Source organism: Trifolium pratense, linkage group LG4 (assembly GCF_020283565.1).
Source record: "Trifolium pratense cultivar HEN17-A07 linkage group LG4, ARS_RC_1.1, whole genome shotgun sequence".
NCBI classification, from domain to species: domain Eukaryota; kingdom Viridiplantae; phylum Streptophyta; class Magnoliopsida; order Fabales; family Fabaceae; genus Trifolium; species Trifolium pratense.
In genome coordinates this window covers 18,005,133-18,021,542 of record NC_060062.1, presented here as the reverse complement: position 1 = coordinate 18,021,542, position 16,410 = coordinate 18,005,133, and the positions used below count along the sequence as shown (strand labels likewise).

Here is a 16,410-nt window from a genome sequence, read left to right as displayed (position 1 = left end):
TTGTTTTTTGTTTTTGAGTTGAGTGTGTGTGGTGTGAGGTGTCCTACATAGTTAACCACCGAATCTTCAATTTTGTCTTTCAAATTATAACACTATCTATCAATTTTATCTTTGATTTGAAATTAATGAAAATTTTAAAATATTTTAAAGAATTATAAGAGTATATTTATGATTAATAAATTTTAAATTTTTAGTGTTATAAGTTATAACAACATGAAATGGGAGAAATTTCTAAGGTTAAGATATTTAGACTCTAATTGATGTTTGAGGGAGAGAGTATAAGGAAGAGAAAAATAGAGAAAGATATATAAAAATCGCAAATCCTCTCTATTGTACTTTATGCACAGGTAAATCACAATCATTGTGTATTATTTTGTATGGTCAACCTAATTACAAGATAATTGACTGGTTAGGATGTACACCGGACACTTTCAGTGAATATCAGAGAGTATATCCGATCTCATATAAATGTTTCATTTTATTTGAGACTTGAGAGTGATTTTGTAAATTATAATTAATAAATTTTTAATTTTGAAAGTATTATAACAACATGAAAATAATTTATCTAAGCTCTCCTAAATTTCATTCAATATATTTTTGGCTTAATTATAATTTTGGTCTTCCTATTTTTACTCATTCACGAAATTACTTTCCCTATTTTAGAATCACACAAATTTTTTCTTGGTTACACTTACTTATCTTGTGGCCGAACTCTGGACTACTAGGACCCATTTTCTAGGAACCAAAGTGTTATAAAAAAAAAATCACACAAATTTGATTCCTAAATTATATTTTGGCTTAAATGCAGTTTTGTTGTGTGATTTAGTCTCGTGAGCTTAATTCAGTTGACAAACCATTGCATTATATATGCAGAAACCGGGATTCGAACATCGATCATGACATTTATCCACCTTAAGAATGAAATTTCTAACCACTAAACTTCTTAAAAAAAAAATATGCCTAGAGATGCTAAGGGCATCTCCAATGCAAGTATCTTATTGAGTTCTTAAGGCTAAGCAACCATGTCTTATTTTTTTTTACCATTGGAGTTGGATGACATGACATTGGAAGTTGCTTAAAAATAGGGGATGGAACTTCATATTGCAACTCTTAACTTGAGTGGCTTAACAATAAAAATCATTATTTTAATAGGTATTAGTGGGTCCCATAGTTATTATTTTTAATAGGTATTAGTGACATACATGATGGTAATTTTGATTACGATCATGTCGATAATGACACTCCATCGGCTAAAGTATCTCATGGTCCTCATCCACTCTTTTTAGAAACATACATGCAAAGGCGAGCACATATGCGTGAAAAACAAATTCATCATCAACCTCAAGCAGATTTGGTGGAGCATATTTGGGAACACTTCGGGCATGAGTTGCTTATTTTAAATTGGTGGGTTCAAATATGAGTTGCTTATTTTAATGTCATTGGAGTAAAATTGGTGAAAGTTGCTTATCAAATTCTTAAATCCTACATGGCAATTTGGGTCCACAAAAAGTAACTTAAGCCACCCATCTAAGTTCCCCCCATTGGAGATGCCCTAATGAGTGGTAGTTAGAAACACGTTTTTGTATACACATGGTAAGTTGGTGGTTGATCAATTAAACAAACGTACATATGATATGAATGAGTATGAAGGAGGCAGCGAATATATAAGGCAGGCCACACAATGTGTTCCATTCCATTCCATATATGTAAAACAACAATTACAAAACAAAAATAAGAACAAAGGTGGATTGAAGAAAGAAAGAAAGAAAATGGAGGAACAGAAGAGAGTGTGTAATGTACTATACTCCTATCCTATGTAGGGGAAGATGAGAGAGATCCTATTATGTCACTGTCATTAGTGTCCCCTTGCCTGTCCTTAACATCATTACAAGTCAACATCAAACCGGACATTCAACAAACGAAACGACCATAATCCCTTCTCTTCCATTGATTTCAATTAATAATATCTCTTTTGGTCCCACTTCACAAATCCAAAAACATCCATATTAATCAATCTACACCGCCCTTCTTCGACCAAATCTCTGTTTTTATTCCTCCCCAAATCCAATAATAATAATAACAAATAGTAGTGATTATACTATTAATTCTATTATTCTAACTTGTTTATTTGTTATTGGAAACAAATGTCTTATTGTAAGTGGTTAATGAAATATTTGGGATTATATGTGTTTGAATTGTTGCTCAAGTATATTACAATTTTTGGTCAAATTTGATGGTTCGACGAAAGGCTCGACCGATTCATTGTAGCAAAAGTCTTTCTGATAAAGGTGTTCAGGTAATGTGTCCCATTGAATGTGGCCAAGAACAATGCAAGTGTATCGATGAAAAAGCTTCTGCTTGAGGGGAGCATAAATAATTGAATGATTCACACTTGAAGGGGAAATTGTTGTGACAAGTGCGAGGTGTGTTAAGTCACATATTGCTTAAAAAGTGAAGGTTGATCAATTTATAAGTAAGATGACCATAAACTTAACGTTTTAAGGCTTTGGGTTAAGATGTGGTGTCCAACCCACTTGTATTATTATTTTGAGCTCAATGTGGATGATCCTCGACTGCCCTCTCGTGACTCTTTCTTGTGATCATAGAGCATTAGCTCCATTGTTTCTCTTGAGTAAAAATATTGGAGTATCAAGTTTAATTTTTATTCATAAAAATGCACAAACTTATTATATATTTTAGGTTGAACAATTTTGCTTTTACTGATAATATTTACGAAGTATCAACCGTCACTTAACATATAACCTCCTAAAGAGAATCTGTTGAGCATACTATATATGTATGTTCTTCTTCTTAATCATTTTTTTTTTTGGTATTATCTCTTTGATTTTCAGAAGAATGAGACTCCGGTTATTCAGAATTCAACTGCGAGAAAAATAAATCTGAACAAAAGTTATTCTCGTAAAAAAAGTAAACTTGGATGCTCCGAAACAATTCCTCTAAAAAAAACTTATTCCACCCGAGTCGAATAGCATTAATATTTTTAATGAAATTTTCTTCATACCCAGATGTTAAAAAAAAAAATCAAATTGTGACCATTGATGCCACAATCCTATAGCTAGTAGCTACCAATATATTGATGCCAAAATTGACATGTTGTCTAGTTGTAGAAGCAATACTAGCTTTCCCATAATATAAGTGAGTCACGAAATCTTACTCACCTTAACATCCATTAATTTATTATTAAAGAAACAAAAAAAAGTAACAAGATGTGAACATGAGTGGACGAGGTTTAGTGTTATGTGGGCTAAAGAGTTGATTGTGAAGGATGTTTGAATTGAATTGAAAATTTGCGTGAAGATGGAGGGAAGAAAGTGTGAGTGAGTTGAGTGTGGTGGATGTGTGTAGGGGGGGGACCCTATCTCATCTCTATTGCAACAAGATAAATGAGAGATGTGGGTCCACTAATAGTTGCATCCACGCGAGAGAGGGCCCCACTTAGGGTTACAGAGACACATGTATAGTGAGTGAGTTGTGTTTCTTTTCTTCTTTTTGTTTTTGTTGTATTACTACTGTATTGTGTTTTCATTAACACTTACATATTTTAGTGGTTAGATTTACATATTTTTTTAGGATTCTAACTCGGATTTGAATTGCATGCAATCAGAAGATATTTGATCATTTGATTAAAATTGGACAGTTCAAATTTAAAATTTAGACTGTTCGATCTTAATCGGACAGCAAAATCTCTCCTAACTATGATTGCATGCAATTTTTTCTCCGATTTTAGATGAAATAGTAAATATGACTAAAATTTATGTAGCAACTGCGAAGTCTTCTTTTAAATCCGAATGTAAGTATCCGACATAACAATATTGATATTTATCTAGCGAGTTAGGAAGTATCTCATACACTATAAGTGTGAGAAAATAAAAAATTCAATTTTACATCAAAATTATTGCAAATTAAACTACATTTGTTGGGTAAATTTTGAACTAGTTTTTGTTTTTTAGTCGATCAATTGGTTTAATTGTTAGAAATTCATAGATATATGGAAGATTCAGATTCAAACTTTGACCTTTATATATAAAATATAATATCTTTATTAACTGAGCTACGTTCATAAAAAACTTTCAAACTAATTTTAATAAGAAAGATTTAGTAACATAATCCTTCTCTATATCATATATTAATAAATATAGAAAAATTACTTATGAACCAAAGGTAAACGGATAACAAGCTGCGCCGAGTAATTTAGCAATGAATGTTTCTTATAGTACTATTTTTTATTTTTTGATTGAATATGAAACCGTTGCAGAACAGAATTTGGAAGTGTCTCGAATTTTATTTATCTTCTCTCTGCGTGCAAGCAAACCACATCCATCATTTTGTACGACAAAATTCATGATTAGTCATTACTCTCATTCTCTCTCTTGGGATTGCTTTATATATAAGTACCACTACACCTTTCTTTTCTATTACCTCACTTCACTTTGCATCATCACACTTCTCTCTATACTTCACTTTCCTCTTCTTCATTTCCTTTTTCATATACACACAAAAACCATTTCACTTAACTTGTTTTTCTCTAGTTTCAAACTAAGTTGATTAAGTTGTGGTTTATTAATTCAAGTTTATGGGGATGGATCCTTCTAATGGACAAAACCAGGTGAAATATTAACTTCATATCATATACTATATATTATATCATGCATGTATTAATTATTCATGTTCTATTTTCTATTTTCTATTTTCTATTCATCTTGCCCTTCATGGATTATTTTACTATAACTTGGTTTTTGGATTTTTTTTTTCTTCCTTAAGATCTCAAAATTTGGAAGAGTGATCAAGGAACCTATTAAGTATTTTGCTTAATTTTTATTTTCAAAGTTACCCTTTGGAAGAAATAAAATATAGTAAAGCTTTGTCCCTCTTCTTTGTTATTCTATACTATATAGTATATACTATACTATTCATGGTGTTTTCTATGAAATATATATGTATAGATATGGGACATAGAATTAAATGATGGAACAAAGTCATGAAAATTAAATTTAGCATCTTTATTTTGTGAGAGCCCCTCTAGATCTTATAAAGTAAAAAAAAAAAAAAAAATTGAAAATTTAATTTTGGGTATAATACATGTTGTGTGTCATTTATGCATTTTCTTTTAATTCCTAATTTTATGCTTGGATGGTTCGTAAAAATTTGTCAGAATCACAGTTATTTTGGGTATAATACATGTTGTACTACGGTTATTTTGTTTACGGTGTCACCATAATTTTGTCAAACTCACCATAATTCCAAATATCATCTAACATTTTTTGTTTGTGCTAGCTTATAGATCTCAAATTAAATTTGGTATTCTTTGGTTTTCATGTCAACTAATGAGCTTGGATATTTTTTGTGTTTTTGCAGCAAATGTCTAACCAGTCATTGGAGAACATGATAACTTGTTCTAAAACACAAGAAGACAAAAAGCCAAAACCTCAACCAGAAGCACTAAAATGTCCAAGATGTGACTCAAGCAACACCAAATTTTGTTACTACAACAATTACAGTCTTTCTCAACCAAGATATTTCTGCAAATCATGTAGAAGATATTGGACAAAAGGAGGTACACTTAGAAATGTTCCTGTTGGTGGGGGGTGTAGAAAGAACAAAAGATCATCATCAACATCAAAAAGAACTCAAGATCAAACATTTCCAACAAATCCAAATAATCCACTCACTTGTTTCCCTTCATTATCTTATGATTCCAATGATCTCACACTTGCATTAGCTAGGCTTCAAAAGGGTCATCTTGGATTTGAACATGAACATGATTTTTCTTCAATTTTAGGAAACCACACAAACATTAACACAAACACCTCATGTGCAATTCTTAACAACCATGGTATGAACAATTCTTCAAACAACCATGGATTCTTTGAAGCACTAATGGGATCTCAGAACAATGTTCAGAATCTTTACTACAACACTGGGGAAGTAGATAATGGCAATGCTAATGGTGAAATGATGTTACCCTATGATCATGAAATGAGCATTGCAACTACTCAAGCTGTGACAGTTACTACAATGAAACAAGAAATGTGTAATGTTAGGGAACAAAATGAAAATAGGGTTTTGTTGGGTTTTCCATGGCAGTTCAATAATTCTGACACAAACATGGCTGAAATTGACCATTCAGGAAGAGGTGGTTGGAATGGTCTCAATTCATCTTGGCATGGCCTTCTCAATAGCCCCCTAATGTAGACCATGGTTCTGAATTGCGGTCCGCAATTACAATATAAAAATTTTAGAGGTCTCTGCAACTGCATTATAATCGCAATTGTAGCTGCATCAATTACATTTGTCGAATTTTGCTGCAATACCAAAATTCGCAATGTAGTTGCAAGTGCAACCACCACCACTATCGTAATTTAGAATCATGACTTAGACACCATACCTTGTTTGATAGGGATTTTATTGTATTGTGTTGTGTCACCTCTATTTTATTTTTAGTTTGTTTTTCTTTTCTTTTTTTTTAGGTTCATTTGTACCTTAAATTGTCAAAATTTTGTACTAGCTAATGTCTTTTAATTGGTGAATTTAATGGACTAATGGAATTTGAGATGTTTTTGGTAACCAAGTCAATGAAGTTGGAGAGAAGTAGATAAATCATCATTTCCTTATTTGACATATCAAGATAAATTGAAAGAAAAATATTTATTTTCCTTATTAATATAAAGAAAATATGAAAGAGTGATGTTTCATGGTTGAATTGAAATTTTACAGCACAAACCTGAACACTCTGAAATTTTACAGTTAGAATCAATTTTCAGGAGCATTGGTTTCTTAATTGTTTGTGGTGGTGATTTCAAGATATTCTACTCCTGCCATGATTTATTTCATCTTATTCTCACCAGGTAGATTCTTTTTTTACTTTCTTGGACAGTAAATAGGTAGATTCTTGTTACACGTTTGTACTTTACTATTGGTTACATAAATGCATTATTAAATAGAATAACGATAGTAATTGTATTTGACTTAAAACTCACTTGGGTTGGTGCATTGGTATTGGCTTGGAACCTGCGAGTGTGCTCCTCTTGAGATTTGAGGTTCGATTCTCTCTGACGCCAATTTGGATGGGCTAATTTAGCTTCTTCAAAAAAATTGTATTTGACTTAAGTCGTCAATGATTTTTCGCTTAGAACAAATACTTGGAAGAATCGAACTCTGAATTATCAGAAAAAACAAGATATTTGCTAGAGTTTGAGTTTAAAGGAAGAGGCTAGACTCTTACGATGTGGTAAATGATATGTTTGAATATCAGCTGAGAGCAGTTGATAGTGATGTCACGTTTATTGTTCAACAATGTCTCGACTATGATTACTCTCAACGGATAAGACTTATAGGAAACTAAAAAAATTGTCATAGTTTGACAGTACCTATATTGTTAAGGTTAAACACTTTCATTTTGACGGTATGAACACAGAACTTCGCAGCTGTTTGAGTATTTGTCGCTTCATCCGCAAACAAAAAAAATAATAATAAAAAATTAAATAGAAAAATAGGCACATATGCACTATATATGTAATAAGATATGATAGTGGAGGTGAATATCAGCCGATAGAAATTTCACTAACTTCAGGAAGGATTTTGTTTTCTATTGGCACTGAACAGACAAAATCCAATCTTGGATTTGGGCGTGACAAAACCGTCGGTAATCAAGTTTGAAAATAATTTGAATTTGGCTAAATAATCAACGACAATGAGCTAAATTGATACATCATTCTTTGATTTTTTAAATGGACTAGGATTCTAGGGTATAAAAAATTCAATGGAGTCAGATATAGAGAATCTGGTTTGTTTGGCTGTCACACTTGGGATTTTTTTTTTCTTCTTCCTAAGCATGAAAATATAAAATTGATGCAGCTGTATATCATATTGAAGTGAATGAGTCATTTTCCTCTTAGGTGAAATAAAATTATAGTTTTGAGAAATTGATATTTGATAGGAATGAAAGGGTGGAGTGTTGATTTTTATTTAGATGATTATTATGATTTTTATGACATTTAACATTTTTTAAAAATTAAAATCTCAACTGAGTTGAATTTCGAAGGCTCACCAACTATCTAGCATTTTATTCAATAAATATTAACATTTTTTAAAGATTAAAATTTTGTTTGACTTGAATTTCGAGAGTTCGTCAACTATGTAGCATTTTATTCAAATTGACGGTGTGTTTGATATTTGACGGTAAAATGACACACACATGTTATTCAATTTAATCGCTTTTATTTTCTTGAATCATAAACATGTCTACATTTTAATGTTGCGTTTAATATTCATGTCCATATTAATTAATACTTTATTGCTCATGATGACGTATCGTCACACTCTCATAATCCATGTCTATTTGAGGAACATTAGACTCATTTTAGTAGGTTTTAAGCAATAAAATCAAGAGAAATCAACTCAGAAGCAAGATTGCTTGTTCTACAAGAAAGCGGGAAAATATGCAGGAAAATCACAAGACAACTACGCTGGGGGCGTGATGGGTCACGCGCAGCGTAATTCCTGCACCAGAGAGACCAAAAACTTGCTTCTATTACGCGCGGCGTGGGGACCTGTCCACGCGCGGCGTAATACCTGGACCAGAGAAGGGTTCTTCATTGTTATCATCACGCGCGGCGTGAGAAGGACCACGCGCGGCGTGATGGAAGTTTTGAACTACGCCGGGGGCGTGGAAGCCATCACGCGCGACGTAATTAACCTATGTTGAAGACCAGTGGCCTTTGCTTTGATCACGCGCCGCGTGATGCAGTTACACGCGCGGCGTAGTATGAAGAAGTGCAACCACGCGCGGCGTGATAGATCTGACGCGCGGCGTGGTTGCAATTATTATATATAGAAAAGTCATTTTTCTGGTTCTGGGTTGGAAAATTTCTGCAGTTCATCCTATATTCTGAGATTTAGAGCGATCACGAAGGTCTGATCCTGGAACGAAGTGGATAGCTTCAAGATATTCAACCAGATGGAAGCAATTGCCATGGAGTTGGAGCTTGGAGTGAATCAAGTCACTATGAGGAACTAACTTCCTCATGGAGGTAGGATCTAGGATAGCTTAGGATGTAGTTTATCATGTAATCTTGCTTATCTATGAAATTACTCTTGTAAAAGTGATTATTCAATGTAATTCTTCTCTTAATGCTTTATAATTTCTGATCAACTTTGTAATGATCTTAGTTTTTAATCACATATGAGAATATTGATTGAAAATCTGAACTGAATGCATTGAGCACTTGAGTGTTTCCGGTCGAGAGATTGAAACATAGAGTGTAGCGAACGATCAACGCGTTTTCAAATACTTCGTAGTCGGTAGCTTTCATCCGAGAGATCGGAGGAGTATCGACAACGGATAGGGTGAATTTGTCAAGAGATTGAGATTCACCATATTGTTGATCTAGTTGTAAACACTTGAGTGATTCCATTTGATATGTTTGCTTGCATGTGATGACTATATACTAAGTGATTCCGATGATCCTACCTCGCTTTTCTACAATTTGAATTCACACGTTTTCTTACAATACCAAACTACTCAAACAAACCCCCAATATGTGTGTTAATTTTAGTATGTTCATAGACACAATTCCTTTGTTAAAATCGCGCAATCCCTGAGAATCGATAATCTTTTATTACTCAATTGACGGATTTGTACACTTGCAAATACGCAATCAGCTCACCCACGTAAACCATATTTAGCTCAAAGAGTATTTAACGAGATACTTATTTATGGATCACTACGACAATTAATGTCAAAACTCGCGTCTATGTAATGAAAATTTCTCTTTAGGCCCCTCAAAACATGCTTTAAAAATTTGAAGGGCATTAGAGTATATTGACGGACCTAAATAGAATTTTTCCTATATAAAGCAACTTTATCAATTAGACCATCACTAGCCCATAAAAAGAAATTAGACCACCATTAGACTTTGTTTAATCTATAAGTGAAGTGGTGGATACTAGTAATATACTATTGAAACCTACACAAATTGCAAAGTTTCGAATTCAAAAAAGAGTGAAAATATTCAATATAATAATATCAACATTATCAATTGAGTTAAATTTTATGTATGGTAATTAAAAAAAAAAATTGTTCAGTAATTTAGTGACTACCCAACTGAGTTACAGGATTACTGACATTATACTTTAATTGTGACAAATTATAAACGGATTGAATTGGCCATCATATTACATGATGTTTTATCTCTAGGGCTCACATGTATCTTTTATACCCCAAAATATTCCAATTTTGCCCTTGCTAAAAACTTCGGTTCGCAGAAACCAAAGTTTTTTCTAGTTTAAATTCAGGGAAAATTCGGTTAACAGAAACCGATTTTTTTTTTCAAGACAAAAAAATTCAATTCGTATCAACCGAAGTTTTTATCGAAGGGCAAAAAAGTAAAATACAGAGGGGAAAAAGAATCATGGAAAGCTAAAAAAACATCTATTCACATTCACATCAGAGCACAACAACCATCGGGCCTACTGTGGTTGGGGTTTCATTCAAGTGAGAATGAGGTGGAGAAAGTACAAAGTAGTCAAAGTCTTCAACTAGCTAGCACTATCTATTGTTTATCTGACAAGAAACATGGCACAAAAGCAACACTACATAATACATTAATCAATGTGCTCAATATCAATTATCAACGGTAATTTCCTTTTAGTTTCTTAATCTATCGTTCACAAGGGTACATATATATATGGACCCTGCGGTTTGAACTAGTTGGATAGAATTTTCTTTATAAGGATAGGAAGTTTTTAGGGAACACAAAAGAAAAAGCTTATTGTCCTTCCTTAGAATTATCTACAAAATATTCTACACTTGTATATTAAAAAATACCTAGATCTCAAAAGAATAAGTAGATTCTAATTTTCTTGGATAACAGTTTAAGATTTTCTTCATAGTTCATACTCAACCATAACCCAAAGTGGCAATTCATAAATAGTTGAATTTTTTCCCGCCACCCAAATTCACTTCATAGATTAATATATATTTTTTCATTCGCTTAAGAGTCTCGAGACTGCTAAATCATTTTAATCTTTAGCTCAAATCAACTGAACTACTCATCCATCTTATAAAGTTATATAGTTTAAACTAGTAATAGACTTGTGCTATCGCACGGGTCGTAACGTTACATGAATATTTTTAGAAGTTACACTTTGCTAATTAAAATTGAAAAATTTGCTTTTCGAAGTTAGATTTATTTAATCAGTATTATGAATCAATATCATGTCCCATATAAAATTTATTTAATATATATGATAGTTATTTTGAAATTGTTATTAGTTTTATGAATTATTAGTATAATTTATCATGTATGTAATGATATATTTTTATCATTGATGTGTATTTTCATCCAAAAGTATAGTTATTATCAACTCGATTTAGTCCAATGATAATAATATAGTCGAATCCAAAGGTCTTTCTTTGAACTGGAACATCATGCTTTCATCTCAAATTTTTATTAAGAAAGAAAGCTTATAGTTTTGTCTGTCCAGAAAATATTTTTAGATACTTTTTTAATAATTTTAGAGTTGTTTTCCGATCAAAACCAAAACAATATTGTTTTGCAAATCATCCCTTTTCGATTGTTAGCTATCAAAAAAATTATTGGAGGGGTTGGAATTCAAACCTCAAATTCTACACTTCTCTATATTTAAAGTGTGTAAGTCTAACTACTAAATTAGTTTAAAAGAAAAAAAAAATCATTATAACCAAGCTTGGGTGGGCCAGGCCAGATACCAATCTTGTGATCTAAGTTCTGAAATAAGTTCATACACATGTAGCAGACAGACATATGGAATATGATATTTTCTCTTTAGGCCCCCCACGTTTCTTTTATACCCCCCTTACTTACGTTTTTGCCCCTGCACGGTGTTTCGGGTTATACGAATCGAACTTTAAAAAAAATTCGGTTAATAGAAATCGTTCGCTTTTCCCTTCGAGTTTTGTTAACCGAAGTTAACTGATATAGAAACAGAAGCTTAACTTCTCCTCTCAGTTACGTTTTTTCTTCTAAACACCAACAACACCACTCCTTCTTCTTCTTGAGAGCGATTTTGTGGAAAACTTCAACATCCTACCTCAAACCATTCTTAATCAAGTAAGTTCCATGCATTTACATTCACTCTTTTCTCATTCCATGTTTTTCTTATCACATTCACTCTTTTCTACGTTTTTTTCCCTCCCTGAGTAATTTTCTATCTCAAAATTCTATGTTTGAATTGTTGAATTAATGATTAGTTGTTAGTTTAGTTAGATGTTAACATGAATGCATGTGATATTAGGTTCAATTTGTGTATGTCATTAGTTGGTATTATGGTCTACACTACGTGTTCGACAAAATGTCTAAGTCAAATTAAATGTGTTTCCATACGAATAATGTTTCCATAGGTGTTAGCATTAAACGTTGATTGAATTATAGTTTGAATTTATCATGGTTTATAAGATTGTATTGAGTGTGACGATATTTTTCCATGTTAGGATAAATATGGAAGAAAATGTTGGGAGAGGTAGGCATGGCAAGCCAAGCAATGCAAATGCTTCCGCTCGTAGAGAGCTTGCTGCAAATCGCCCTGCCAAACGAGGTCGTAGTAAGCAGCAAGGACCAATTCCGGCGCGAGGGACACATGATGCTGAGGCGGGTGGTTCGCGTACGCGTACACGGTCACGTTTAGGCCAAGCACAAAATGCTGCTGAGGATGATGATTTTGACGCGGATCAATTTCTAAATCAGGATGCCGAGTATGGCGAACCTGAAGAACCGCAACCTGATGAACCGCAACCTGATGAACCGCAAATTGAAGAACCGCAACAACCACCACGACGGAGACCGCAACAGCGACCACGGCAACCACGACGAGATGCAGCAAATGAGGGTTATGGAGGAGGACCAAGTGATATGTCATTATTAACACAATACGGAAATCATAGGGCGGTTCCGATATGGGATGCAGAACCAGATGATCACGAGGTACCGTTAAGTGTATTAATTGTTTTATTAAATGTATTAATTGTTTTAAATACTGTGATTATGTTAATTAAGTTTTCAATGTTTTGTGTTGTTGGAATTTTTCAGGTTTTAAAGAGGACTCTGCGTTGCCAAGCTAGCGGGAAAAAGGTTATGGACATCGTCAAACCGCCTCGTAGTGAGAGGTGGTTTTGGGATCCAATAGAAGCATCGGGATTGGAGCCGCTTACCCGTGTCAATTTTAGCGTACTTGACTATGGGGTTATATGGGCATTTGTTGAAAGATGGCATCCGGAAACAAGTACTTTCCACCTTCCGTTAGGTGAGCTCGGCATCACATTGGACGATGTACAATGTCTGTTACATCTTCCAATCCAAGGAAAGTTTTTGAACCATACGAAGATGTCAAGGGGAGAAGGGGCTGACATGGTTAGTTCATATCTAGGAGTTGTGCGAGAGGATATTGATAAAGCATTTGCCGAAACCAACGGGGTACATTTGAAGCATACTACCCTGCAAACTCTATACACAACAAACCAGACGTCTGCTGAAAGAGCGATTGCTGAAAATAAGCCGGCGCATGTTGTTAGGCTTTACAGGGAGAGGAGCGTAAGGGCTTTTATGCTACATTTGGTCTGTTGTACCATATTCAGCAACAAGAGCAGTTACTACGCGGATGTTGTGTATTTGCAGTACTTTCAAGATTTGTCATGCGTTCATGAATGGAATTGGGGTGCTGCTGCTCTTGTTCATCTGCAGCATTATTTGGATCACGGGTCTGCGGTTAGCACGACTCAGATGGCTGGCTACATGTCATTTCTTCAGGTAAAAATATATGAGCGTTATATAAGATATTATTTGTATTTGTCTAATTTGTCACATAGACTATGTTTGGCTATAATGAATCTTGTTCGTCATACTTTCAGGGATGGATTATTGCGCACTTTCCAAGACTTAGTGTGTGGGTGGAGGCTCCTAGATATACAGCGAACATGCCACTAAATTCAAAGGTTGTTCCTGGGCAAGGACATAAGGATGCAGCTGGATATAGAAGCAGTTTAGACAATATTCAAACTTACGATTGCGTGTTCAGCCCGTATGATGCCCACCGACAAGTGCGACCTTTGATAAATGCATGTTGGTTTTCTGGATGGTTAAGGTGTGGTAAATTGAAAGCCAAGCATTTACCGGAACGTGTGCTAAGACAATTTCAACATGTGCAAGGCATTCCAAGAAACCCGAGTATGTCTGCAACGCCGGGGATGAACTTGTGTGAGATAGATCGTGTGTTTACGGAAGAATTGGAGCTGAGGATGATAGATGAAGAGATGAGGGGTCGGCCTGTTACAAGCCCGTGGGACACTGAACCCGGATATATGTCATGGTTTTATAGAGTGTCGCATCCAGTTATGCGACCCGTAGAAGCTCCTGAATCACCACCAAGGCCACCTAATTTAGAGGTGTTAATAGAGGCGGCGGAAGCAAGAAATGACCCTAATCTAATGCAAGTTTGCCGGAGTGTCAAGGTTGAGGTCGAAAGGGCAGTTCGCGATGGTGAGGCGGTTGAAGGAACTCCAATTCATGGTACTTTGCAGCGGATTCTGAATTTGCTTAATCCGATACTTGCTTATAGGCGAATTAAGCGGGGGAAGGGGACACGCTACCACACTCGGGGGTAGACTTTGTTTGTTTTTGTAACTTTAATGTTGACGTGGTTGTTTATAAACTCTGATGTTTGTTTTTATTTTTGATGTAACTTTGATTATGACAATTGGATGTAGTACACTACGTATTTTAGTATCGTTTAATTCGTAATTTGTTACCGGTTGTTACGTTTTTTATTAATCGCTAAAATATTTTTAGATTGGATGGTTAATATGTTGATGCTCTGTCATATATAACATACTAAAATGTGTTATAAACAGGTTTGGACCTCAAATGTGTAAAGGTGGTGCAAGGCAGAGACTCACATTGACTGGTTTTTTGGCCTGATATACTTCGGTTTATACGGCTCGAAATTGTTTAAATTCCCAGTAATTTCGGTTTGTATCAATCGAAACTTAAGTTTCGGTTTCTGCGGGTCGAAATTAGTTATATTTTGCGAAATTCATGTATATAGGGGGTATAAAAGACATGATGGGGGGGATTGAAGAATGGTATGATTGAAGAATGGTAGGATTTAACTCGATATTAAAATTGTTTCGATAGAACTCTAATATTGAAACGAACTTTAATACTAAAACGAAATTAGACAAATCAAACACAATAAACGGAAATTAGGAATTACATCGGAATGAAATTGTTACAACGCATCAAATGGAAACATGATTTCGATCTTCCGGACGAACAAGGCTAGCAAGGATGGCTTCGACAGATCTTGTCAGCGTTGCATCTAATTCGATAGGCCCCCTGTTGCTATACTGCTCGAAAATTGAGAACATAGTTTCAATATCATCATTGTTTTCAAGCATCATATCGGTGAAGGAAATGCGTCCGTCGGGACCGATCGACGGTTTACAGTACTTGAGACTCGAAACTGTTCTGTTATCGTTCTGGTTGTTGGTGGTACGATTCAGCTCGTTCAGTTGTTGTTTCAGACCATCGAACGTTTCACCATCGTTAATGCGAAACAAAATTGGTTTTTCGTGGTTGAAGTAAACTGCTGCAAGGGTAGATCTCATGCGTTGTGTGAGTGAGACATCCATTTTTTGTGAGTTGAGTGTTGAAAAAAGATGTGGTAATGTACATTAATTTATAGATGATATTGTTGCACATTATTGTGGTAGGTGATGGTTAATGTGGTAGGTGATGGTTAATGTGGTAGGTGAAGTTTAAATGGAAGGTGATAGTTATTGTTGCACATATTGATTAATTAAAAAACTTACAACTTACATTTTTAATTCAAACATTCATTAACTGAAAATTACGTAACATAATATAAAATTCAACAACATAAACGGAAAATCAAAACATAAACGGAAAATCAACAACATAAGGTAGCATACAAACGTGGATATTTCGGATCAATTTCAATCCAGTCGAACATTTTTCTCACATCTTCATCATCTTTCAACTCCTTCCATTCGTATTTCCGTGGTGCATCATCATATCCTCCAACATGGTCAGCTGCCAGATCGATATATGACTCATAATACGCTAGTTTGTCTATTTTGATTTGTCTAGCGTATTTGAAGCGATACATGGCTTCAATCGTATTTTTGATAGTTTGAAGAGTTGTTAAAGTGTTTTTCAAATCAACGCAGAACAACTCGTCGTTACCGCGAAACTTGATTGAAAATGGATAAGAAGTCGCTAAATTGTTTTTAACAAACCGTTTTGAAGTACTCATTTTGTAGAAAACGATTTCAATTATTTTCTAACTCTCCCTATACGTATTTATAATACATAGAAATCAATAATATCCACATATATT

General features: G+C 34.3%; 3 protein-coding genes across 3 annotated transcripts; 2 read left to right on the top strand and 1 right to left on the bottom strand.

Moving 5' to 3' along the window:
- Positions 1 to 4,339: 4,339 nt before the first annotated feature.
- Positions 4,340 to 6,575, top strand: LOC123920014 (dof zinc finger protein DOF2.1). The gene is made up of 2 exons (XM_045972084.1): positions 4,340 to 4,627; positions 5,377 to 6,575. Exons 1-2 carry the CDS (start codon positions 4,595 to 4,597, stop codon positions 6,211 to 6,213), a joined length of 870 nt encoding a protein of 289 aa, XP_045828040.1. The 5' UTR covers positions 4,340 to 4,594; the 3' UTR covers positions 6,214 to 6,575.
- A 5,435-nt stretch (positions 6,576 to 12,010) lies between these two features.
- On the top strand, positions 12,011 to 14,721 carry LOC123920012 (protein MAIN-LIKE 1-like). The gene is made up of 4 exons (XM_045972083.1): positions 12,011 to 12,110; positions 12,491 to 12,980; positions 13,086 to 13,802; positions 13,904 to 14,721. The coding sequence occupies exons 2-4, from the start codon at positions 12,498 to 12,500 to the stop codon at positions 14,654 to 14,656; spliced, it is 1,953 nt and encodes a 650-aa protein (XP_045828039.1). The 5' UTR covers positions 12,011 to 12,110; positions 12,491 to 12,497; the 3' UTR covers positions 14,657 to 14,721.
- Positions 14,722 to 15,289: 568 nt separating this feature from the next.
- On the bottom strand, positions 15,290 to 15,682 carry LOC123922206. Its single transcript, XM_045974952.1, has one exon. It carries the CDS (start codon positions 15,680 to 15,682, stop codon positions 15,290 to 15,292), a length of 393 nt encoding a protein of 130 aa, XP_045830908.1.
- Between the last annotated feature and the right edge of the window lie 728 nt (positions 15,683 to 16,410).